The sequence below is a fragment of the Entamoeba histolytica genome, genomic scaffold (genome assembly GCF_000208925.1).
Source record: "Entamoeba histolytica HM-1:IMSS scf_1104750516945 genomic scaffold, whole genome shotgun sequence".
Taxonomy (NCBI): domain Eukaryota; phylum Evosea; order Mastigamoebida; family Endamoebidae; genus Entamoeba; species Entamoeba histolytica.
In genome coordinates this window covers 1-25,754 of record NW_001915007.1, presented here as the reverse complement: position 1 = coordinate 25,754, position 25,754 = coordinate 1, and the positions used below count along the sequence as shown (strand labels likewise).

At 26.2% G+C, this 25,754-nt stretch overlaps 14 protein-coding genes and 1 pseudogene across 14 annotated transcripts; 6 read left to right on the top strand and 9 right to left on the bottom strand.

Moving 5' to 3' along the window:
• Window positions 1-140: 140 nt before the first annotated feature.
• Window positions 141-1,955, bottom strand: EHI_042980 (Initiation factor eIF-2B delta subunit, putative; the record flags this gene model as incomplete). Its single annotated transcript, XM_647530.1, has 3 exons — window positions 141-721; window positions 755-1,431; window positions 1,681-1,955. The coding sequence occupies 3 exons, from the start codon at window positions 1,953-1,955 to the stop codon at window positions 141-143; spliced, it is 1,533 nt and encodes a 510-aa protein (XP_652622.1).
• A 93-nt stretch (window positions 1,956-2,048) lies between these two features.
• EHI_042970 (uncharacterized protein) lies at window positions 2,049-2,531 on the bottom strand (the record flags this gene model as incomplete). Its single annotated transcript, XM_645498.1, has 1 exon — window positions 2,049-2,531. The coding sequence occupies one exon, from the start codon at window positions 2,529-2,531 to the stop codon at window positions 2,049-2,051; it is 483 nt and encodes a 160-aa protein (XP_650590.1).
• A 1,381-nt stretch (window positions 2,532-3,912) lies between these two features.
• Window positions 3,913-5,687, top strand: EHI_042960 (CXXC-rich protein; the record flags this gene model as incomplete). The annotated part of the gene is made up of 6 exons (XM_647549.2): window positions 3,913-4,081; window positions 4,132-4,230; window positions 4,268-4,372; window positions 4,436-4,624; window positions 4,670-5,455; window positions 5,515-5,687. The coding sequence occupies 6 exons, from the start codon at window positions 3,913-3,915 to the stop codon at window positions 5,685-5,687; spliced, it is 1,521 nt and encodes a 506-aa protein (XP_652641.2).
• A 355-nt stretch (window positions 5,688-6,042) lies between these two features.
• On the top strand, window positions 6,043-7,407 carry EHI_042950 (uncharacterized protein; the record flags this gene model as incomplete). The annotated part of the gene is made up of 1 exon (XM_647548.2): window positions 6,043-7,407. The coding sequence occupies one exon, from the start codon at window positions 6,043-6,045 to the stop codon at window positions 7,405-7,407; it is 1,365 nt and encodes a 454-aa protein (XP_652640.2).
• A 74-nt stretch (window positions 7,408-7,481) lies between these two features.
• On the top strand, window positions 7,482-8,478 carry EHI_042940 (uncharacterized protein; the record flags this gene model as incomplete). Its single annotated transcript, XM_647547.1, has 3 exons — window positions 7,482-7,868; window positions 7,920-8,163; window positions 8,309-8,478. The coding sequence occupies 3 exons, from the start codon at window positions 7,482-7,484 to the stop codon at window positions 8,476-8,478; spliced, it is 801 nt and encodes a 266-aa protein (XP_652639.1).
• Window positions 8,279-8,897, bottom strand: EHI_042930 (60S acidic ribosomal protein P1, putative). Its single transcript, XM_647546.2, has 2 exons — window positions 8,533-8,897; window positions 8,279-8,474 (listed from the first exon to the last, which is right to left on the bottom strand). Exon 1 carries the CDS (start codon window positions 8,890-8,892, stop codon window positions 8,557-8,559), a length of 336 nt encoding a protein of 111 aa, XP_652638.1. The 5' UTR covers window positions 8,893-8,897; the 3' UTR covers window positions 8,279-8,474; window positions 8,533-8,556.
• A 196-nt stretch (window positions 8,898-9,093) lies between these two features.
• Window positions 9,094-9,491, bottom strand: EHI_042920 (60S acidic riboomal protein P1, putative). Its single transcript, XM_647545.2, has one exon. It carries the CDS (start codon window positions 9,431-9,433, stop codon window positions 9,113-9,115), a length of 321 nt encoding a protein of 106 aa, XP_652637.1. The 5' UTR covers window positions 9,434-9,491; the 3' UTR covers window positions 9,094-9,112.
• A 172-nt stretch (window positions 9,492-9,663) lies between these two features.
• EHI_042910 (uncharacterized protein) lies at window positions 9,664-10,541 on the bottom strand (the record flags this gene model as incomplete). The annotated part of the gene is made up of 2 exons (XM_647544.1): window positions 9,664-10,086; window positions 10,149-10,541. 2 exons carry the CDS (start codon window positions 10,539-10,541, stop codon window positions 9,664-9,666), a joined length of 816 nt encoding a protein of 271 aa, XP_652636.1.
• A 112-nt stretch (window positions 10,542-10,653) lies between these two features.
• On the top strand, window positions 10,654-11,088 carry EHI_042900 (thioredoxin, putative; the record flags this gene model as incomplete). Its single annotated transcript, XM_647543.1, has 1 exon — window positions 10,654-11,088. One exon carries the CDS (start codon window positions 10,654-10,656, stop codon window positions 11,086-11,088), a length of 435 nt encoding a protein of 144 aa, XP_652635.1.
• Window positions 11,089-11,226: 138 nt separating this feature from the next.
• EHI_042890 (uncharacterized protein) lies at window positions 11,227-13,200 on the top strand (the record flags this gene model as incomplete). Its single annotated transcript, XM_647542.1, has 1 exon — window positions 11,227-13,200. The coding sequence occupies one exon, from the start codon at window positions 11,227-11,229 to the stop codon at window positions 13,198-13,200; it is 1,974 nt and encodes a 657-aa protein (XP_652634.1).
• Window positions 13,201-13,242: 42 nt separating this feature from the next.
• Window positions 13,243-15,765, bottom strand: EHI_042880 (DNA topoisomerase III, putative; the record flags this gene model as incomplete). Its single annotated transcript, XM_647541.1, has 1 exon — window positions 13,243-15,765. The coding sequence occupies one exon, from the start codon at window positions 15,763-15,765 to the stop codon at window positions 13,243-13,245; it is 2,523 nt and encodes an 840-aa protein (XP_652633.1).
• An 88-nt stretch (window positions 15,766-15,853) lies between these two features.
• On the bottom strand, window positions 15,854-17,892 carry EHI_042870 (cell surface protease gp63, putative; the record flags this gene model as incomplete). The annotated part of the gene is made up of 2 exons (XM_647540.1): window positions 15,854-17,554; window positions 17,605-17,892. 2 exons carry the CDS (start codon window positions 17,890-17,892, stop codon window positions 15,854-15,856), a joined length of 1,989 nt encoding a protein of 662 aa, XP_652632.1.
• A 1,551-nt stretch (window positions 17,893-19,443) lies between these two features.
• EHI_042860 (heat shock protein, putative) lies at window positions 19,444-22,044 on the top strand (the record flags this gene model as incomplete). The annotated part of the gene is made up of 1 exon (XM_001913853.1): window positions 19,444-22,044. One exon carries the CDS (start codon window positions 19,444-19,446, stop codon window positions 22,042-22,044), a length of 2,601 nt encoding a protein of 866 aa, XP_001913888.1.
• A 1,880-nt stretch (window positions 22,045-23,924) lies between these two features.
• EHI_042850 lies at window positions 23,925-24,581 on the bottom strand (annotated as a pseudogene).
• A 79-nt stretch (window positions 24,582-24,660) lies between these two features.
• EHI_042840 (uncharacterized protein) lies at window positions 24,661-25,350 on the bottom strand (the record flags this gene model as incomplete). The annotated part of the gene is made up of 1 exon (XM_001913852.1): window positions 24,661-25,350. One exon carries the CDS (start codon window positions 25,348-25,350, stop codon window positions 24,661-24,663), a length of 690 nt encoding a protein of 229 aa, XP_001913887.1.
• Between the last annotated feature and the right edge of the window lie 404 nt (window positions 25,351-25,754).

The window sequence follows — 25,754 nt, the reverse complement described above, 5'->3', positions numbered from 1 at the left end:
ATGAAATAATCATTAAAAATGGTTATTAATGATATATTACCTAACTACCACTTGTTTATAGAAAAGACAATGACTCATTTAATTGTAAATAACATGTATTTTCGGAATAGAATTTATAAAGAAAAAACAAAAATATTCAATTAATATTTTTCTTGTGAAAGTGCTTTTGAATCCCAACGTAATTCTCTTACCACAGCTGGAATAGAAGTTGCTGGAATACACCCAAATTCAGTTACAACAACAGTAATAAAATCATGTGGAATTTCATCATATAATGTAATTCCATTTCCAATCCGACATATTTCTCCTTCATTCTTCATAATTTCATCTGTCATTTTATATGTTTCACAACAAACAATAACTGGAATATGTTTACTTTTTGCAGCAATTAAGACTGATGCTGTTCCTGATCTTGTATATAATGATCCTCTTCCATCCATAGAACTTGCTGATAATATTACTCTATTAACAGAAGCTAAAACTACTTGAAGTCCACTTGGAAGAATATATGTTGTATCTATTCCAATTTCACTTAATGCTCGTGCAAAGATTGCTCCTTCTTCAAATGGTGATGTTTCAACAACAATAACTCTAAATTTATTTGTATCAGTGAATGCTGTTTTAAAAACATTTAATAATAATGTACTATAATTAATTGTTAATATTACAGAACCATCATTAACATATTTATATGAATCAACCACTATTTTTTCATTAATTTCTTTATTAGTTAATATTTATTTAAATAACAAACTACTTGATACAATTTCTTTTTGACTACCAATAATATTAGATGAAACTGTTTGTGCTGTTGCAATAATATTTTCAATGCTTTGATTCTTCATAAAAATAAATTTACGAACATTATTCATTCCAACAGTAATTGTTCGTGCATGTTCTAATAATTTAACATTTTCTTCAATTAATGGAATACATTCAGAACTTTGTGTTAATTTACTTGCTTTTAATGTTTGAATAATACATTCAATAAATCGTAATGCTCGAATAGTACTACCAACACATTTATATTCAGAACATTCTAATGCAAATCTTGCAAATGATGGATGAATCGTACTATTAATTTCAACAATTGGCATTTGTTTTTTTGTTCCTAACATTAATTCTATTGTATTTACTTGTTGAATAACTTGAGACTCTCCTGTTTTTAATTGTTGATTATTTTCTCCTAACTTAGCTGCTTTTTTATCATGTTTTTGTTGTTTTTTTAAAGCCTTTAATTCTTTATTAGATAATTGTGGAATTCCATCACCTTTTAGTTGTCCTTCTTTCTTTTCTTCTTTTGTTTTTCCTTGTTTTTGTTTTTCATCTTTACCTCCTTTTGTTTGTTGTTGTTTAGTTTTTCCTTGAACATTCTGCTTTGAAATAAGTTGAGATGGTTGTTTAGTGCTCATAAAAAGTAAAATATTAGTTCTATTTTATTTTACAAAAGCCCTATTTTTTTAACTTATAACAATGAAATATTACAGATTTTCTAAAACATAACTGAAAGTTTATGATGCCAAATACTTAATTAATTACTTTACGAACTAAAGCTCCAACTCTCCAATTAACTAAAACAAGGAGTAAATTGAAAAATGTAATATAAGTATTTCTTTGACTTCTAAATAATCTAAAATGTTATTTTCCATTTAATACCTTATGAAAAAGAAATAAACAAACTCAGAATATGTTGAAATACGTGTATTAATTGGAGCATCGAATGCTAATGATTGTTTAACTCCTTCACAATGTTTCATTCTAGAAAATGCATCAATAAACAGAATAGAAACAATAACTAATAAAGTAATTGAAAATATTCTTTTCTTAACAATCCAATGACTTAAACTAAGAATTTGTTTTTTAAGAATATTAGGAATAGGAATTAATAACAATGTTAATGTAACAATAAGAATAATACAAATAACAAAATTAAGTGTGTAAAGAATAGAAGCCATTTTATTATTTTTAAGTTCTTAGTTTAATTTCTATTAAAAATACTTATTAAATAATATAACCATTAAATAACAAAAATATTCATTTCAAAGATGTTACATTGAACAATATGTCACTGCTTGTTTTAAAAGTCTTCCAAATCTTACTCTATCACTTAATTCTCTTCTAAGTCTACTAACTACATTCGTACATTCTTCATTTGCACTTTGTGAAATAAAACAAAATTGAACTAAACATTGATTATCTAAATGAGTTAATGTTAAATAACGATCTTGTTGTTGAAACTGTGTTTGTTCTGAAACAATTGTATGATATATTCCAAATGATGATTGATTCAGAACAACTAACCATAATTCTTTATGTCGTGTTTGAACTAAAAATAATGGTCCACGACAACCAACATCAGTAATTTCTTTTCCACCTTCACTTCTTAGTTCATACACACTAACTACTCCACAATTCATAATTACACTCTCAATAATTGGAAAAAATCCTTGTAATGCTCGAAGATTAATAAGTTGAATTTGTGATGGAGTAACAATTTCAGAGACTTGTTTATCAGGTATTGGAGGGTTCATTGAATTATCAGATGAATAAAGAAATTGACAGCAGTTAATTCAGAAGTTTAATTTTCATTTTCATTCAGACTTTTTGAATAAAGAGAAAAAAATAAAATTCATTTGAATTGATGATGAATATACACCACTTCAATTTGACCAACAACTAAGAGTATTAGAAATGGTTATTTTTTTTTCACAACGTATTTAATGTTTTAATTGTTAATAAAGCAATACCACTATTAATTAAACAAGTACTACTATAAAATTTTCTTCAATTGTAGTTTATATTTTTAAAAACTTATGAAACAGTGTATCAAAAAACACATCCAGTAATAATTTATTCAATTAAAACAACGAAAGTCAAATAATTACCAATATACTTAAATGACCACATTCATTTATAGAAATAGTGTTATTAAAAGATTAGTCTAAACACTTTGAAATTCATTATGAAATGAAAATAATTAAATAGAAAATTAGGGAATTGTTGTACCAAAAGATGAAATAAGAAAAACAGAAAGACGTTGATTTTGAATAATACATATAAATAATTCGAAATAAATTTTCAAATGAGGTAAGAAGTTTATAAGAATAAAACATTATTAAAAGAATGAAATTTAAAAAAAGTTATTAATTAGGATAATGTGGGAATAAGAGATTATCTTTCTGAAGCAATAGGTAAAGGAGAATATGTTTATAACTTTATTCAAGAATAGCACTAATGTTTTTGTTCGATATTAGAAAAACACATTAAATCTAATTGGTGATAAGTTGACTAGTGTTGTTGATGATAAAATATTTATCTTTTCAGTATAATTTTTTAAGTAAACCACAATATAGAAAAAAAATATTAATAAAAAAGAGTATTTATCTCTAAACTGTTATTATAATTTATGAAAGATACTTATTGTACATCATTAAAAGTGATTGTTATATTTCAAGTAAGTTCAAATTATTTCAAAATGAGAAGATCAATCACTAAAGATACAGTTGTTTAGAGAAGTGTTTTTTTTTCCAGATAGATTCAGCTTTGATGAGGTAGTAGTTGTAAAAGTGGTATGAGTGAGGTAATTTCTTGAATAAAATTCTCTGAGTTATAAATTAAGTCAAAAGTCATCATACATTTTTTTTAAATAGGTTTACATGTTTATTTTTATTGCAATTAATTCAAATCACATTTGTTCGAAAAAAGATAAAAAAATGGTATAATTTCAAAAAATAAGAAAAACATTAGTTAAATAGTTAATTTAATAATTTAATCAATCATTAAATATAGAATCTTACTGTTTATAATTTGAGTGGAAAGATGCAAAAAATAGTAATTTTTATAAAGGAGTTAGTATGTTTGAGAACATAGTTTATCTGATCTTTTATTCTATTTTGAACTTCTTTTAGTTGAATGAACCTTTTTAGTTTAATGTTATTATTTGCTTCATTTGTAAAAAGTCAAATTGTTAATACTACCTGTGGAATACCATTTTGTGTTTATTGTCCAGAATATTATAATGATAAATATGAATGTTCCTTATGTTTGCCACAATATATTCTTATTGAAGCTGAATGTATTTGTTTGTTTTTGTTCAATTTTTAATTTAGAAGTAACAAAAATAATGTCTAGATTTTAAAAATTTATATTCAAATTGTGTGGAAATTGATACAAGTGGTAAGTGTATTGCATGTCATTATGGGTATCATCTTGTTGGTGATAATTGTTTAAGTTTGAACTATTTCTAGTTAGTATATTTTTTGTATAGTTCTTATTTCAATAGGAAATAGTAGTGGATGTATTTCATATAAAAATGATACTTGTGTATCATGTCCACCAGGAACAAGACTTGATAATTCAAATAATTGTATTCGTTTGTTTTTAGTTGTTTTATACATACACTCATCATTGAAGAAGAATTTTTAATTGATTGTAGCTTGTGAAAAAGGTTGCAACGAATGCTCTGAAGATAATAATTGTTATTCTTGTCATTCAAGTTATTATCTACTCAATGGAAGGTGTGAAAAATATACACCTCATTGTTCAAAATATGTATTGGATAAACCTCTTTGTGAGTCATGTGATATTGGATTTACACTCAATCCTTCTACTCATCAATGTGATGGTTTGTTATTATCCTATAAATAATAAACATTATTTATTTAAATAGTGATTGTAATTCAAAATTGTCTTATTCAAAATGATTTTGGTGAATGTGAAGTTTGTTATGGAAATTTAATACCATCTCAAGATGGTCATAGATGTCTTCATGGAACATTAATAGAAGGTTGTTCAATTTATTCGTCTGAAATGTCATGTCGTGTTTGTTCTTCTGGATATTTTCTTAATGAAACTAAAGGATGTTCAAAATGTCCAGATAATTGTAAAAAATGTAATTCAAATGGAAAGTGTTCAGAATGTGATTCTGGATATTATGTTTCTCCAAATAAAACATGTTTAATATGTTCTAAAGAAGAAACAACAATTTGTAATTCAACAACATCTCTTCAAGCATGTAATACATGTAATAATTATTGTATGTTTGATGACTCATCTAATACTTGTAGAGAAAGTCATTGTGTTAATTATTTTAATGGAACAGAATTTTGTAGTGAATGTGAAGAAAATTATATTTTTGAAAGTAATGGAAAATTTTGTTTTAAACCAGAATCTTCATGTAAATCATTTCAGTCTTCAGAAACTGGTATTATTCAATGTGTTGAATGTCATAATGGATATTACTTAACAGATAATTATGAGTGTAAACAATGTGACAAACAATGTAAAACGTGTATTTCTTCTTCAGAACAATGTTTAGAATGTTCGTTACTTAACGCAAATTTAGAAAATAATTGTGTGGAATGTAAAATATCTAATTGTTTTCAATGTAGAGTCAACCCAAATGAATGTGAAGAATGTTATGAAGGATATCAACTCGTTGATGGTGAATGTGTTGGTTTGTTTTTTTTCTATTATTTCTTTTCTTTTTCATTATTCTAACTCTTTAAGAAACAGATTGTACATTAACTGATGATATTGGAAATTGCTTATTATGTCTTGCAAAATCATCGTCTTTACTTTATCAATTACCTAATGAAGAAGGAAATTGTTATTTCTATTATCCAAACTCGGGAATATTCATTTCAATAACTCTAGTGGCTATTTTTTCTCTATTCCTTGTACTTTAAACAACAATTATCTGTTTTCAATTGTTTTGTTTTGAAAGAAAGAAGATCTGAAAAAACAAATACTAAAGAAATGTATTTTGAACAACTCCCTTTGTCGTTTATTGTTCCTTATTTACAAACATATCAAACATTTTTTACTTTTATTTGTATTAATAAAAAATGTCAACGAATTGTAAAGAAACTGTCTAAAAACCCTCTTCTTTTCTACTATCAAAACCAATTTCAAAGTGTTGACTATTTTCAACAAATGAACTGTTTTCTCTTAATGTGTAACTTATTTGATAATATCACAACAATAATACTTAATGAAAATACATTAAAATATATAAATTTTATTCCACCAACAATAAACAATATGATTATTAAAAAAATAGACTTACAACTTATAGACATTATTCTTCCATTCAAAAATAAAATTACAGAATTAAATGTATACCAACATTCAAACACAACAAAACCAATTGATTTTAGTCAATTTATTCATTTAAATAAATTATCTATTAAATGTTTCAAAGACTTTCAATTATGTGAATGTTTTAAAAATCAATTTAGTCAATTAGAAAGAATTAACATTCAAATGATTAATCATTTCAATTCTTCACTTATAAAAATTCTTTGGAATTATAACATAAAATATAAAACAATTATTCTTTCTGATGAAAAATCTATTAAAGAAGTTCTTCAAATACCTTATATTCAATCAAAATTTATGATTTGTTGTGATAAATGGTTTAATGGAATTGATGATTCAATTTTATTATTATTTGATAAATATTTAGAGTTAAACTGTTCTAAAGGATTTGACTCTTTTATAATAGATATGTATTTTCCTTCTAAAATTATTTTAACTGGAATAACACAATCCTGTCTTGATTTTTCTTCATTCACTCAATTACAAGAAATCCAAAGTTATTCTAAATATTCAATTAATTATCCAACTTCACTTACAAAACTTGAAGACTGCTTTTATTTATATACAAAAACATTCCCATTCCTTAAAAATATAACAATAATTCAAAATGACAATGATATAGAAATTCCATCTACAGTTACAGATTTGGTCATATTTAAATCAAATGGGAAAATTTATAATGCAGAAAATGTTAGACAATTAACATTATCAAATCATTATTTTTCATTTGAATCTTTTAATTTATTAACATCAATATCTTTAACTGGAAAAACATTTAAAGGTGAATTTCAAAATCTTTCAAATCTTTCTATTCTTTATGCAAATGATGTCTTACTTGAATCTCCCCACTTCCCATCATCTCTTCAATTTCTTTCATGTCGTTATTCTAATTCTCTTAAATTTCCACCAAATCTTATACAACTTGAATTATCAAATGTTAATAAACAATTAGATATACAATATTTAAAAAAATTAACTTCCTTAACTCTTATTTCTACTCAAACTACTTCCTTCTTATTAAATAATAATATTTATCAATTACACTTAATAGAAACTTCAAACAATATAAAAATTATTGATTTATCATATTATACATCACTCACATTTATTGAATTAAATAATGTCTACAATCAACCAACTCTTATTTTACCATCATCAACCCATAGTCTTATTCTTGAAAATTGTAATGCTTATCTTTCAAATATTGAATCAATAGCATTACAAAATGTTGCGTTGATAAACAGTTTATATAATCTTGAAATTCCAATTAAAATTTATTATGAAAAGAACAACATTGTTCAAATCTAATACTTTCTTTTTTTTTAGTTATTTTTTTTACGTTAACCAAAAATCTTAATATCATCAAATAATATTACTTATTTATGGAAAGAAATACTAATTTCTCTCGTTACTTTCCAATTGAATCAAGATATAATATTATCGAGTTATGTATATCAATTCTTTCTATGCTTACTGTTTTTATGGGGATAGTTACTTCTATTGGAGGAATCATTCATAATGAAAATGTATTTATTATTCGTTTTGTCACATGTTGTTATGGTGTATTACTGTGTTTTATTTGTTTTAGTCATTCTCTTTGTTCTGTAATAATAAGAAGAAAAGATATTCCTTATCCTAAATTCATTAGTTATATAGCCTTATTCATTGGATTAATATCATTTATATTTATTATAATTATTATGTCATTTACATTCCAAGATACTATTGATGGAGTTGACCATCCTACAATATTATACTATGAAAGAATTGTTTGTTCCTTCTTTTTTTTTTCAAATAGTAAAATCTATATTCATTAATAGACACATTGCTGTCATAAAAATGAATCAAAAGAAGAATGTGGATGTCTTCAAAAAGAGTGTAATCTATGTGAAGATCATCTAATGAAGGTATTAAATGGTTGGTATTATTCATCAATTGTATTAATCATTCTAACATCATTAGTACTTATCTTCTCAGCACTAATTCATCACCTCATTGATATTCAACTTCTTTATAGAAATATTTATAAGAACTTCCTATCAAATGGTAGATTTAGTTACACTCGTTTGGATTGACTCTTATTTTCAAAAAAGCAAATTTCATTTGGTTCATCTTTACTAAAATTCACTTTTGATTCAAATTTTCTTTTAAAACCCTTTTCATCTTCTAATTTAAACAAAAAATAGTTAAAAAATGTCATCCAGTGAAGAAATTCATTTTGAAGAAGGAAGCTTAATTACATGGGTCTGTGTGTTTGCTGTATTTGCAACAATTGGTGTATTTCTCTTGACTGTTGAATGTACATATTCCTTTATTAAACATCGTCGTCATTCAAACATTCAAAAACAATATGAATCATTACAACAAGTAACAAACTAATTGTATTAAATCAAAAAACTCTTTTTTATTTATTATATTTTTATTGTAACAAACAAAAAATACCAACGAACCATTTGATTAGAAAAGATCACCAAATCCTCCAAAGTCTTCTTCTTCCTCTTCTTCTTTTTTGTCTTCTTTCTTTTCTTCTTTAGTTTCAGTTTCACTAGCTGCAACGGCAGCAGCTGGGGCTGCAGCAGCAACTGGAGCAGCAGTAGTGTTCATAATTAAATCTTCGATGTCAGCATTAGCAAGTGCCTTAGCCATAACAATTGGCCAGAAACCTTCAACCTTGACGTTGGCATGATGAAGAACATTATTAATATGTTCAGCAGTAATTTCTTTTCCAGCTTCATGAATAAGAAGGGTGGCAAGAGCAACAGCGAGTTCTTGGTGTTGATGAGCAGCTTCCATTTAGGATGAAGGTTTAATTTAAAAAGAAGTTCTAGGTTTAAATTACTTTTTTTAGAATGATTAGGTTTTAATAAAAGATAGTCAGAAAGTACCATTTAATCAATAACTTGTCATAGAAAACAATAAAAAAATTTAATATTTTCAATATTTATATATGATATATTCTTTATGCATTAACAAAAAAATACAATAACAATTAAATCAACAACGAACCATTTGATTAGAAGAGATCACCAAATCCTCCGAAGTCTTCTTCTTCCTCTTCTTCTTTTTTGTCTTCTTTCTTTTCTTCTTTAGTTTCAGTTGGGGCAGCAACAGCAGCAGCTGGAGCGGCAACTGGGGCAGCTGAGGAGAATCCTTCAAGAAGCTTTTCAATTTTTTCTCCATTGAAAGCTTTAGCCATAGCATTGGCCCATCCTTCGAGTTGAATACCAGCAGCTTTAGTAACAGCAAGAATACTTTCTGCATTTACTTCTTTTCCACATCCATGAATAAGAAGAGCAGCAAAAGCAATAGCAAGTTGTTGGTGGTCAGCTTCCATTTCTAAATGAAGGTTTGTTTGGTTCTTTCAGTTCTTAGGTTTAAATTGGTTATTTTTGAAAAAAATAGGTTTTCTCTTATTTTATTATTATTTATAATATTTTTTATTATTTATAATATTTTTTATTATTCATACTTTAAATGATCTATTTATTTCCAATTCTTATTACTTTTTTTGATATCCAACAAAAATATATAACAAAAAAAAAATATAATAGAAAATAACATAAATCAATCTAAATCATTCATTTCTTCTTCATCTTTTGGTTCTTGTGGTTCGGCATCATCATAATATTGAAGACATGTATCAATCTTTTGAAGAAGAACATCAATGGTTTCTTCATTCTTAATGTTCAATGGACTAAATCCAACAAGTGAGTAACTTTGAACTAATTCAACTAATGCAACATTTAAGTTGTGATAACGATCTCCTACTTGTTCATCTAATGAACTAGTAAAAAGTGGATCATTTTCTAAGAAATCATAAAAAGTCTCAGTATTTTGCATATTTTTACTCCATAAATCCATTTTAGAAAGTACATTTAAATGTGGAATTTCAAGGGATGTCATAACTGATAAACAACATAAAACTGCACTCACATATTTAGCAGAGTCAGTTAATACTTGAGAATCAACCAAAAACACACCACACATCTAAAACATTACTATTTGTATGATATTATAATGTCATAAATATTTTTAATAAATAAACAAACAAAATAATTTTCTCTTTTCATAAAGTCAACAAATCTTGACATGACTGGAAGATGAGAATATAACTCAATTTGACCTGGACAATCTATAATCAAATAATCATCATCATAATCTCCAAGTTGTTCTTCAAACCATTCAATATTATCCAAAAAATATTCTAAACAATATACCAACGCACCATTTGGACCATAATGAAGTTCACTCATAACGTCTTCAACTGTAATTAAATCTCTAATATCGATATCAATATCATAATAACTTTCATCAATTGCTGGGTCAAGATTAACCATAAATGGTTTTCTATGAAGGTCTTCTAAATATTGTTTCATATATTTGCAATAAGTTGACTTTCCAGAACCAGCAGGTCCCATAATAAGTTGACAACACTTCCCCATTACTTGTTTATTTGATGAATGAGATGATGTTTTAGGGTATTATTTTTATTAATTGTTGTTATATATATCAACAAATAATAAAAGAACTTAAAAAAAAAATAAGTTATTATAAATGTCTGTAGAACATATCAACTCCCTTTCATCATTCAACAAATTTATTTCCACACATTCTAATGTTTTGGTAGATTTTTTTGCTACTTGGTGTGGTCCATGTAAAATGATTGCTCCTTATTTTGAAGAACTTGCAAGAACAAATCCATCAATTAAATTTGTAAAAGTCGATGTTGATCAAGGCACTGACATTGCCCAAAGGTATGGTGTTCGTTCTATGCCTACATTTATTCTTTTTAAAAATGGTCAAGAATATGATAGATTTAGTGGTGCTAATAGAGCTAAACTCCAAGAATTTTGTCAATTACCTACAAGGAGTGTTCCACTAAATAAAATAAGTCATAAACCTAACTCTAACTCATCACTGACAATGACTCTTGTTATGTTAGTGTTAATTTTCATTGGGTTTTTAATTATTAAGAAAGTAATAAACTAAAAACAATTTTTATTTTATTTTAGTTTAAAAAAATGTTTTTTGTGAAAAGAAATTTCAAGAAAGTAAGTTGGTAGATCTTTTTAAATATGGAGATAAGATGAAAATAAATCTTAAAAATAGTACTTATTTGTTTAACTCATGTGGAACTGGTTTAAATCTTCTCCTCAACCTCAACAAACAAATAGCCCAAGTCTCGAACAAAATAAAAGTCATACAATTGAACTTACAACCTTCCATGAAAATTGGTCTATTAACAATCTAAGTGAAGATGATTTTCATAAGGTTTTTGGATATTTAAGTCAAAAAGATTTAATGAAGTGTAGACTTGTTTGTAAAACTTGGAAAGACTATTTAAAAACACTACCAGAATTAACAGTTACCGAGCCTAATTCTAAATTGTCTAGTTTATTTAGAGAAATAAAAAGATTGAATGTTGACCCTAGTTCTGAAATGGATTGTAGTGCATTAGTTACACGATTGAGTAATTTAACTTCTTTGAAATGTGGTAAAATTTCACAAGACACATTAAATGAACTTTATACTCTTAAAAGACTTGAATGTCCAAATGTTATACCACCATATGGAGTAGAACAAATAGTTAGTGAGTCTATTCAAAATATTAGAAAATATACTTCACTTACTTCATTGCAAATTTACAATATAACTGATAGTGATATTCCTTCTATTGGAAAATTAACTGGATTAAAAAAACTTTCTATTTCATCAAAAAAATTTGTTGGTAAAATTGAAGATATGATTGATGTTAGTCAATTAACTTCTCTTGAAATTTCTAATGCTCCTCTTGGACCAGAATTTTATTATAATTTGTATTTATTCCCTTATCTTGTTTTTATTGGATTTACTCGTTGTCATTTACCAATTAGTGGTGTTTCAGCTCAAACTCCATTGTCTCAACTATCTCCTTCAGATGGATTTATTTATCTTGCTGGATGTAATTCTCTTAGATACCTTTATTTAAATGAGAGTGAAGTTACAAATTATCATCTTGACGTTCTTGCTCGAATGGATAATTTACTTGGAATATCACTTAAAGGATGTCCTACATTATCTGATTATTCATTAACTCCATTTAAAACAGGTCCAATTCGTAAGTCTCTAGAAGAATTAAATATTTCTGATACTATGGTTACTCATATTGGTCTACAGGTTATTGCCCGTTTAAAATATTTAAGAGTTCTTGATATTTCACATTGTGATGGTATAAAAATTTTATCACCATTAAATTCTCTGAAATATCTTGAAGTTTTAAGATTAAGTAATGTTCATATCAATTCAGATACATTACAAGATGCTTTTAGAATTCCACCAAAATACCTTCAACAATTATTAGTTGATGCTAGACCAATAGATGACCCATTGTTAACTGTTATTTGTAGTAAATTTCCTAATCTTGTTTCAGTAAATTTAAAAGAAAGTCAAATAACTTCACGTGGAGTTGAGGCATTACAAATGGTTAAATATTTAAGATATGTTGACTTTAGTAAAACATCTGTTGATGATCAAGTCTTTGAATATTTGTCTAAAATAACTTCATTGGAAACTATTTCATTTGAAGATTGTCAAAATATTAGTGGTGAAGGTGTTCATGTCTTAGAACCATTAAGAGGTCTTCGTGTATTAAATTTTAATGGTTGTAAGAATTTTAGTGAATATTCCTTAAAAGAGATGGAAGATCTTTCTGTAGAAACATTAAGAGTGTCTGGTGCTAATCAAATTGGAATGGAGGCATGGAAGTATATAGCTCAAATTGAACAATTAAAACGACTTGATTTATCATTTACTAGTGTAGAAGATAATGGAATACAAGAAATGTTAAAAAGTAAATGGTTAGAAGTTATATACCTTCGTCATACAAAAATAACAGACAAATCTATTGAGACATTACTTTGCTGTAATTTGATAAGAAAAATTGATGCTAGAGAAACAAATGTAAAAAAGCAGTATAACTTCGCTAACTGTATTGTTATTACAAAAGATTCTAGCTTTAAACAAAATACTTTCCCAGTTCAACAACAGTCAACATCACATTCCAGTCATTCCTCATCTTCTGAAAGTAGTGAAGATGATTCAGAGATTGAAAATAAAGAATAAATAAATTCATAAAAAAAAAGAAGTTAATTTCATTTTTCTCTTTTACTTACCAGTTCTTGATGAATGTTTACGGGAGTTATTTTTACTATGAGATGTATATCCTCCTCTACTTTTTGAAGTATTATAATGTCTACCTTTTCGTGTTGAATTTGAAAGAATAACTGCTTTGATAGTATATAATTTTTTAATTGATGAGTCACAATTCATACATCCCTTAGTCATTGTATTATCTTTCATAGTAAGATCTACAAGATGATATGATTTACATTTTCCACAAATTTCATCATTTGGAAGAGCTTTTTTTACATTATCAATCCATTCTATATGACTGTCACAAGTATTACAAAAACAACTCCATTTATTTTGTAATGAAGATAAACACATTACACCACCACACACACTACATAAACACGTTTTTGTTCTTTCATATGATAACTTACATTCAGGATTAGAACATTGTAAACAAGAACTATGGTCTTGTTTCATAAATTGATTCTTTTCATTATAACATCCAGGACATACCATTTCTTTTTTAGTACTTTTAAGAGATGAAGTCATAATAATTTCAAACTTACAAATAGGACAACATTTTGTTTGTTGTGAATATGATGCGTTTTGAGGTAAATTAAATTTTAAAGAACAAGTTGGACAAGATAAATACGTTTGATCTCCTATAACTTTTAATAAGATTCTTCCACATTTTCCACATTTACTAAATAACCGACTTTGTTCTTGGACTTGATATAATGGTGCGAAATTATCTTCAAGAACTTTTAAATTTTGTTTGTAAATCAAATAATTTTGTTCAAATGTATCTAAAGCTTCTTCAAGAACATTTTCATATTGTGCCTTTCCTTCTGCGATTCTAGAAACCATTGATTCGATATGTGCTCTAATTTGTGGAGTAATCAAGTTTTTGTCTACAGTTTCTAATGTTCTAGCTAATGCCAATCCAATTTTAGTTGGTCTAAGAGTTCTTTTTGAAGTATCTAAACTAACATATTCACGTGAAATAATATTTTGAATATGAACAGGAATACTTGCATCTGTTCCAATTCCATTCTTTTCCATTAATGAAATTAATTCATATTCTGTTAAATAATCTGGACATTTAGTCATACCTTTAACAATATCAAACATAGAAGGAATAACTGTATTTCCTTCAATAAATGATGTTGGTTTAATCAAATCAGAATCTTTAAGTTCATCATCTTCATCATAATGATTAGTAATTTTCATAAATCCTGGATCTTTTAATATTTTTCCACTTCCATTAAATGTATAATTACCAATTTGAACAGAAACACTAACTTTTTGAAAGGTTGAGTCTTTGTAAATAGATGCAAGAAATGTATTTGTTATAAAATCAAATAGTTTCTTTTCTGAATCATTTAAATATTCATTTGGATAATTTAATGGAGTAATAGGTGGATGATCTCCTTTATCTTCTCCATTATAAGGAATATTAATTCCATTTTGTTTAATTAATTGAACTTTTTCTCTAAATTGATTTGTTTGTTGTAAATTATTAAGAATATCAGTAAAATTGAAATAAGAAGAGTATTTAGTTGATTCTGTTCTAGGATATGAAATGTATCCTCTTGTATATAACTTTTCTGCAATACTCATTGTATCTTGTGGACCAAGTCCTAATTTTACAGATGCTACTTTTAACATTTCTACAGTATTTAAACCAACTGGTCTTGATTTTTTTAATTCATTGACACTCATTTTAATAACTTTACCTTGAACCCCTTTACAACTTTTAACAATATCTTCAACCTCAGACTTATTATCAAAACGTTTGTCTAATTTTAAAGTTTTATTTCTTCCTTCATGATCTTCTATTATAACTTTAAGAGTGTAGAATGGTTTTGAAACAAAATTATCAATTTCTTTTTGTCTATCAACACAAAACCCAAGAGTTGGTGTTTGACAAGGTCCAAAACTTATTAAAGAATCTCCTAATTTGGGAAATCGTTCTTTTAAGAATTTAGTTTGTAAACGAGTAAAAGCAACTCCAACCCTTAAATCAATCTCTTGTCTACAATCAACAGCTTCTGCTAGTCTGTCATCTGGATGTCCAAGATGATTAAATGCCTCAATAATATCTTTTTTAGTAATAGAACTAAATAACGCTCGATAAATTTTACATGTTTTAGTCATATAACTTACAGTATTATCCATTACTTCAAAACAAATATTTTCACCTTCTCTATCACAGTCAAGCCATAATACTAATCCATTACATCCATTTGCTTCATTTCTTAAATGAGCTGGAATACGTGTTTTAGGGTTAGCTTCTACTTTGATAACATTACAACTAAATAAATCTCTTGGATCTACAGACCAATTTTGAAAAGCACGTTCAAATTCACATGTATAAACATGACCTGCCACTGATGTCATTTTAGCTTTTGTTATTTTTCCTTTAAACTTACAATTAAACTCATGAACAAGACAACTTGGAGCTATTCCTTTTCTTGTGTGAATAGGACCTAAACTTAGAAATTTTGCAATAGACTCAGCAAGAAATGGTTTTTCAGCAACCATAAGTAGTGTCATTGAGAGAAAATTTAAATTGTTTTTTAAAAGATTAAGAATTTCTTTTAAGATACAAAAAACAAATTATACATTTGAATAACAATTTTAATTAAAACATAACACAAAAGCTTTGCTTTTTCTTTTGTGGTTTGTCCTTCAAATTACCTAAACGAAGATTAATTTCCCGTTTTGCTTCACGAACTTCTTCTGCTTGTCTTATCACTACAACCTTTAATGTATAATATCCAAACAATAAGATAAAGAAAATAATCCACACAGGAATGACAGCAATAAAAATATAATTGGTCATTACCCAATCTCCAAAATTTAAGAAGATATAATAAGTTGGTACTTTAATTTTTATCAAATGGTCATAACAAGAATTTACTGATTCATTTGCTTCTATCATTAATGAAGCTTCAAAAGAAATAAATGATATAAATGGATCATGATAATCAACTTCTATTTGAAGTTGTTCTTTTGATTTATGAAGAATTTTACATGAAGTATAATCAATATATACTTTTTGAACAACATCAAGATTCCTTCCATTAATAACTAAAACATCTCCAACTGAAATTGTTTTATTTTCTACAGAATCAATTTCAGGCCATGTTTCTATAACTCTATTACCACAAATATCTTTTGGATCTGCACAAATTAATTTACCTCCATATCCACGAACTTTAATTGATTTATCACAGTCATAATATCTACCATCAATTGAAATTTTATAAAAGGAATTATTCATACAAGCAACTGAATAACAATGATAATTATTAATACCAAAAGGTATAAATTTAATTAATGAACTTTCAAAACACATTGAAGTATCTCCAAAATTTTGTCCATGATTAAGCATTTCCAAAGTAAAATAATAGTCAAATGATAATGCACTCATTTTTTGATAACAATAACTAGTTTCAATAGGTGATACAAATATACAATTATCAGCAATCTCATCACTTCCACCAATATGTGGGTCTCCATAATGTTGGTATGATTTGTTTAACGTTTCTTTAAATGAATTTCCATCACATATACCAATAGCAGAACGGTCATTAGTACACCTCCTTACACCAGTCCTACAATAATATCCATTTTGTTTTGGCCATTTAGAACAATCCTCTAAGAAGGAACATCCAAGACCCCTTCCCCAAGATAAAGCATCCGCCATTTCATAATTTGGTTTATAAACCCCAAGTGCCTCAAAATAAGCTAATGTTATTTCACTAACTCTTGGATTATTTGAAGTAATACCATTCATGATTTCTGATATAAAAATTCTTCTTTCCCAATGTGCATTTGCTGTACCTCGTCCTCCTCCATCTTCAAGTGGAACATACGTCATATTGTCACACCCAAAATGCTTTCTTGCTCGAGCAACAACAATTTCATCTTCGACAACTTTTAAGTTTAAGTCTCCAACTTTTTTATCTACACCAAGACTACCATCAAATCCAAGTGCATGCATTGTTTCATGAAAAATAATTCCTACCTGATCTCTAAAACGTTCTTCAGTTGGTTCTAATGCTGACGTAACAATATTTACATATCCCATTACTGAACGCCGTTTGTTTACTTGACTATCCATACCAAAATAACATGCAGCGGCATAAGCAAATACACCAGAAGAAGTATGTGGATGTGAAGTTACCATAATATGGAAGTCACTTTCTTCTGGAATAGTATATGTTTCAGGAAATACTGCTTCTCCACAATATTTTTTACCAGGAATAACTTTATTATAATTAATTGTATGAACATTAAAAACTTCAGAAATGCTCTGGTTGAGGCTTTGAAATAGTCTCTGTAATGTAAATATTATGGCACTTTTGTAATTAGACTAATAAAACAAACATCAATATATTCAATTTTCTCTTTTGTTAAAACATCATCTTCGGAACACTTATAAATATTGGATGAAGACAGAATAATTGTCTCACCCGTGTATTTGCACCATTGCTGACTAGCATATGATTGATCAGTTAACCCTATTAAGTCATAACTAAATCGAAGAGGATGCCAACTAGAACTACTCTTTATTGAAGACCTTAGTGTTGGTAATACACTTTTCTTAGTGTTTTTATTTATTTCATTAAAAATACATTGATGTCCAAGTGCTGTAATGACTAACAAAAAAATCATTTTAATGTATTTAAAGATATGCTATTTATAAACTATTATGAAACGAAAAATTTAACTGAAATAATTTCAAAAAGAAAAATTCAAAATTTTAAAGATAAAAATTATATAATAAATATGTTAATAGAATTATCATTTATTCATTAATTAATTAAGATTATTCATATCACACATTATTCAAATGAATAATTTCTTTGTTTGATTTATTATTTAGACTTTCTTCTTGTTTTATGAATGAAATATTTTATTTTACTTCTTTTATTGTCTTTTTTATCTTCTTTTCAAATTAAATAAAATAAATCAACATTGAATTATATCCATTTTTAATTCACCATTTCATTCATTGGCAGATGAACAAAATAGTTGTTTATTTTATTTATTGTTTTGTTTTTATATTCTTTTTTATTTCATTTTCAATTATTCAAGATTGAATCATTTCATTTCAACTACTATGATGCGTTTTGGTGTGAAATTATATTTTCCACAAAGTGCATTTAATACTCCTTCATATTCAAATGAACATTGTTTACAATATGATTCTGTTTTATACCTTTCTTTATAAACGTGGGTATCACCATATCTAAGTATAAACTCAAATAAATAATCACTTGATTGATTAAATAATTTAAATGCATATTGTTGTTTACTATCAAATTTCTTCATTCCTTTCATTCTTTCCATTTGGCTCTAATGAAAATACAAATGATTTTGAATCATTTATATAACTATTACCAACTTCCTCATTTTTAGAAACAACATATTCATATTTATTTCAGTCATTTGAACAGAAAACATAGATCATTAATAAAGTAATGAAGATGAATAAAAGTAAAACATGAATATAAAAAATAGAAAGAAGTAAAGAAAATAATAAAAAGACAATATTTCATAAATAAAATAAAAATAGTCAAAACAAATAAGAATAAATGACGACAATAACAAGGATTGTGTTAGATAGTATTTGTATAAGAAAATAAGAAATAATCAACTCAATAATTAGAAAAGGAAGTATTATACGTGATACTAAGAATTGATAGAATAAATAAAATATGAAAAATAAAATTAATATGCAATATCAATTTTCTCATAAAAGAAATAACAATAGAAACAATGGAAATGTTCTATAATAATTCTATAATCTAAAAACAGAAATATAAATATACTTTTCACTTCAAAAATGCAATTTATATTTCAATTAGATAATTAAGATGATAATTAACATAATTTTATTATCGATAATTAACTATTAATATTACAAACTTATTTTTCTGATTGGATATTAATTAAAATTCAACTCTATTTGTCATTCATTGTTTTCATTCATTTATTTTGAGTGTTTGATAATCATCATTCTCACTGTCACTTGTGGAATAATGCCATTTTTGCTGTTAATTATGTTATTATTAGTTTATATAAATCCACGTTGATCCACGTATACATGAATACATGAATAAGAAAGTGTGAATAACAGCCAACACAACAATAAGCCAACACATCAACCATACTGAGTATTTAAAGGAACTTGAAGAAATAATTAGCATTTAGAAATAAGGTATGGATCCAAACAAATGGACAGATGCAACAGTTCAAATGTTCAAAGAATCACAAGAAAAAGCATTTGAAAGAAAGAATGCATATATCATGCCAATTCACATGATGAATGCAATTGTTGAAGAAGAGTCGAATATTATTATCCGAATAGTCGAGATGATGGGAGGTGATGTTAGTAAAATGAAGAAAGAAATACAAGAAGGAATGAATAAGATTCCAGTTCAAAATCCACCACCAGTAGAAATTGGACTTCATCCAACAACACAACAAGTGATAAGACGAGCAATAGAGAAACAAAAGACAATGGGAGATACATATCTTGCAGTTGATGTGATAGTAATGTCATTGATGGAAGAGAAAGAAATTAGTACGATAGTAGGAAATAGTGGAATTAATGTTCTGGAATTTAACAAAAAGATAATGGAAATGAGAAAAGGACAAAGTGTAGAAACAAAAGAAGCAGAGAGTCAATATGAAGCATTGAAGAAATATGGAAATGATTTAACGGCACAAGCAGAAAGTGGGAAGATGGATCCCATCATTGGAAGAGATGAAGAAATTAAACGAGTTATTCGTATTTTATCAAGACGAACGAAAAATAATCCAGTCTTAATAGGAGAGCCAGGAGTTGGTAAAACAGCAGTAGTTGAAGGACTTGCACAAAGAATTGTTAAAGGGGATGTTCCAAGTAATTTGCAATGTCGAGTTATTGGATTAGATATGGGAGCATTAATAGCAGGAGCACAATATAGAGGACAATTTGAAGAAAGATTAAAAGCAGTAATAAAAGAAGTTAAAGAAAGTAAAATACCTATTATATTGTTTATAGATGAAATTCACACAGTATTAGGAGCTGGAGCAACAGGAGAAGGAGCAATGGATGCAGCTAATATTTTAAAACCAATGTTATCAAGAGGAGAATTACGATGTATTGGAGCAACAACGTTAGAGGAATATAGAAAATATGTTGAAAAAGATCCAGCATTTGAAAGACGATTCCAACAAGTTTATGTAAGTGAACCAAGTGTAGAAGATACATTATATATTCTTCGAGGAATAAGAGAGAAATATGAAAATCATTATGGATTAACAATTACGGATTCAGCATTAGTTTCAGCAGCAACATTAAGTAAAAGATACATCAATGGAAGATTTCTTCCTGACAAGGCAATTGATTTAGTTGATGAAGCATGTGCTACATTATTTACACAAAAGAATTCACAACCAGAAGAAATAGATAGATTAGAAAGAAGAGAAACACAAATAAATGTGGAGAAAATAGCATTAGAAAGAGAAGTTAAAGAAACGGATGAAGAACATAAAAAAGTTATTGAAGAAAGACTTAAAGAAATTGAAAAAGAAATGAGTGAAAATAAAGAGAAATTAACAAAGTTACGAATTAATTATGAGAAAGAAAAAGGAGGAAGTGAAGAAATGAAAGAACTTGCAACAAAAATAGAAAGTATGAAACATAAAGCAGAAAGTACTAAAGATTTAGAAGTAGCAGCTGATTTGAAATATTATGCAATACCAGAAGCAGAAAAGAGATTGGCAGAATTAAAGAAACAAAATAAAGAAACAACAATGATATCATTACAAGTCACAGCAACACAAATAGAAGAAGTTGTGAGTAGATGGACAGGAATTCCAGTTACTAAAATGAATCAAAGTGAGAAAGCAAGATTACTGAACTTAGAAAGTGAAATACATAAACGAGTAATAGGACAAGATGAAGCAGTGACAGCAGTTAGTGATGCAATCATTAGAAGTAGAGGAGGATTAGGAAATGAAAAACGACCAATAGGAAGTTTTATGTTTTTAGGACCAAGTGGAGTAGGTAAAACAGAATTAGCAAAAGCATTAGCAGCTGAATTGTTTGATTCAGAGGAAAATATAGTTAGAATAGATATGAGTGAATATATGGAAAGTCATAGTGTGTCGAGACTGATAGGAGCACCACCAGGATATGTTGGATATGAAGAAGGAGGACAATTAACAGAAGCAATTCGTCGTAGACCATATAGTGTAATATTATTTGATGAAATTGAAAAAGCACATCCACAAGTATTTAATGTGTTATTACAATTATTGGATGAAGGAAGATTAACAGATGGAAGAGGAAGAACAGTTGATTTTAAGAATACGGTTGTGATTATGACATCGAATTTAGGAAGTGAAATAATAATGAAAGGAGTAGAAACAACAGGACAAGTTGATGAACAAGTTAAAGAACAAGTCATGGAAATAGTGAAGAAGTCGTTTAAACCAGAGTTTCTCAATCGAATGGATGATATTATAGTATTTTCACCACTTTCAGAGAAAGAATTGAAAGAAATAGTTAAATTACAAATGGGAGAAGTGATTAAAGTCATTAAAAAGAGATATCCAGGAAGTGAAGTTGAAATGACGGAAGCAGCAATAGAAGGAATCATTAAAGCAGGATATTCAATAGCATATGGAGCAAGACCAATGCGAAGATATATTGAAAAGACAGTTGTTACAGAAATAACAAAATCAATAATAGGAGGAGTGATGAAAGAGAAGAGTAAAATTAAGATAGGATATGAAGATGGTAAGATTGAAGTTAAAATAACTGATAACTAAAAAGGATAATAATATAATTGAATGTATTTTATAAAAGAAATAGGTTGAAAGAGGTTGAAAGAAAAAGGAAGAATAATATAAAAGACAATCAATTGAATAATAATGTTTATTTTTAATGTGAATAATATTTCTTTAAATACTAATGTATTTTCATTCCAATTACCAATATTTGAATTAGATAACGTTTTTATCGTCTATTCTTTTGTTTCTTCTATTTGTTATTTTACTGGATATTCCTTTAAATTCTTTTACTTTCTTGATTTACTCTAATTCTATTTTCTGTTTATTCTTCTTTTATTTCATTTTCAATTATTTTCTTCTTTCTTCTATTTCCATCACTTTTAACGATGATGTCAATATATTTTAATATTATTTCATTATTTTATGAATAATTTTATTGTTTCAATTTTCACCTTTCTTTGTTTTATCTAATACTAATACACCCGTCTTTAATTTCATTTCCAACTACTTCACTTCTTCTATCAATTTCTTTCTTTTCAATTATAAATTAGATATTTTTCAATTTCATTTGAATTATTGATTATTCTTCTTTAATTTCATACAACTGTCAATAAATTCTATTTTTTTTCATTGTGTTGTTGTTTTATTCTTATCACTGTTTTTATTTTTATTTTTTTCTTCTTTATCTATTTTATAGACTTATGTTTTGTTTAACCACATTCTTCTTTTATTCTCTTTTTTGTTGGTTAGTTAATATTTTTATTTTTATCACACTTCTTTCTGATTAGATTTTTCTTATTGTCTTTATTTTTATTTCCTTCTTATATTATTATTTGTTTTCTTTAAGTGTGGTAATTAGGGTACGAAAATTAGCAAAGAAAAAATGCATCTAAATAATTTGCAAAAAAGAAAAAAGATGCAAAAAAATTTGCATCCATAGAATATTCCATTTATTATATTTTGCTCATAAAATAAAAATAAATAAAAAATAAAAAATATGATAAATACAGAATATGTAAATATTTATGTTTATATTTTATTATCATTTGTATTCATTTTGTATGAAATATTAATGAAATAGATGATTTGATGAATCATATTTAATTATTTTTATTCTTTTTATTCTTTTATTTATATGTTATTTATCTATCGTATTTTTATATATTTATTTCTCTGTTTATATTATTTATCTATCATCTTCTTATTATCTATATATTATTATATTATTATATTCTTCTTATTTTATGTTTTTATGTTTATATTCTTTAGATTTTCTTATTGTTATTCTTTTATATTTAAATGTATTTTATTATTTGTTTATTCATCTTTATCATTTTTATATTATTATCATTTATATCTATTTTCAATTTATATTTATTCTCTTTTGATTTATATTAATATTAATTTTATCTTTTATACTTTGATTTTATTATTATATCATTGATTATCATTTCTCCTTTTATTTATCATTTATTCTTATTATTCTTTTGTTTTATATTCTATCTATGTTATATATTCATATCATTTTCATTTATATTTTATCACTTATTATATATTATAATAACATAACACATATGATTGAATATATAATAAACATCATGTTTAAATTATACATATAAATAATAAACATAAAAAAGAGTAAAATATTTTTCAATAATAAAATATTGTTAATCATTTTACACAATTAAATTAGACACTTATTATTGAATATTTCTAATTTTTACATTAAAATTACACTTTTTATTTCTTCTTTTATTATCTATTCTATTTTATTACTCTTTATCTTCTTCTACTTTTTCTTAGTTTCATAATTTTATTTTTCATCACCTTCTACTTCTTATTTCTTTTTATTCTTTTATATCTTTCTCTTCTTTTTCCATTATTTGCTTTTTTCGTTGCCCTTTTTAAGAAATAATCAATTAGTTTAAGTAGCATGAACCAGTAGTTTCATTATAATCATAACTTACTATACTGAGAACATTAGAGAATGTGAAATCACCTAAGATTCTTTGAAGACCAAATGGCATATTATTTAATAGGATCTGTAGATAATCATTATATTCAATAGAAACAATAGGATGATTAATAGTAAGTGAGGAGTAAGCATTTTCTCCAAATAAGAAGAATGAGTCATTAAGATTAAATGACAAACTACTTTCTAATGGAACTTGAATTTGACTCTCACTTGTATTACAGTACATAATAACGTCATATTTTGTTTTCTTATCATTAATTAGAAATAAGAATCCTATTCCATATATCTTTTCATTAGTATTATCATTATTATCATTATTATCATTATTAGATAATTTAACATTAAATCTTAGGTCATAATTAGCCTTTGTTCTAAATAATTCAGTCTTTAAACTAGTCATATCAACATTGATTTAAGATGTGTTACTATTCTCTACTATTGCTGTAGCACTTTTCATATTAGTAGGATCAAATTGAAGAATCTGGTCCACTTTATAGACAGTGATATTTCCAGCATAATCATTTATATCAAAGTTCTTTGCTGTAGGTTTTGGAGTAAGTCCACTTCTTCTTGTGGATGCTAGTGTACGTCTTGATCTCATAATTTTTCTTAGTTTTAGTGAAAAAGAAATAAAAGACAAAGAATAGATTAATTAGATTCTAGTACTATCAATGAATATCTTATATGAGACTGAAGATACATAACATGATAGTTAAATAACCAAGTATTATTTGAGCTTTATTCTCAACATGGTTATAGTTATAGTCATAATCTAAATTTAATCCTGGTAATTCATTTTTTGAAGGATCAATATAAAATACATTCTGAGGATATGTTAAACAAACATTTAAGTCGGTAGTGAAATTACTAACAAGGTCTAAACAAGATGAGTCAGAGTATTCCCTACCTTGGATTGTATTCTTTACTATTGTAAAATTCCACCATCTTCCATTCAGAGGAAAACAGAATTTCTTTTTATTAAGAATATATTGTAAGTTTTTACATCCTTGATCATAATAGAGATAAATAAGAAAATAAGAGTCTCTGATTTCATCAACAGTAGAATAGTTAATTTGAAGAGTACGGTTTTCAATTGGATTAATTGCATTTTTACAGTTTTCCATAGTAGCATAAGAAGTGAAATTCATATGTGTATTGTTGTTATAAAAGAAATAAGCAGCATAATCAGTAAAACCAATACAACTATTAAGAGGATAATATTCAGTTTGATATTCATTACTAACATATTTAAAGTACTTGTATGATTTCTCCTCATTTCTAGAATTAAGTACATTGTCTTGTGCATCAATAATATCATAGAGATATCTTCCTTCAACATTAATAACTGTTAAAATAATAAAAAAAAACATTGAACAAATCTTAGTGGTAATCTATCTTATTTAGTTTAAGGGTATTATTAGATGGGTACGAAAATTAGCAAAGAAAAAATGCATCTAAATAATTTGCAAAAAAGAAAAAAGATGCAAAAAAATTTGCATCCATAGAATATTCCATTTATTATATTTTGCTCATAAAATAAAAATAAATAAAAAATAAAAAATATGATAAATACAGAATATGTAAATATTTATGTTTATATTTTATTATCATTTGTATTCATTTTGTATGAAATATTAATGAAATAGATGATTTGATGAATCATATTTAATTATTTTTATTCTTTTTATTCTTTTATTTATATGTTATTTATCTATCGTATTTTTATATATTTATTTCTCTGTTTATATTATTTATCTATCATCTTCTTATTATC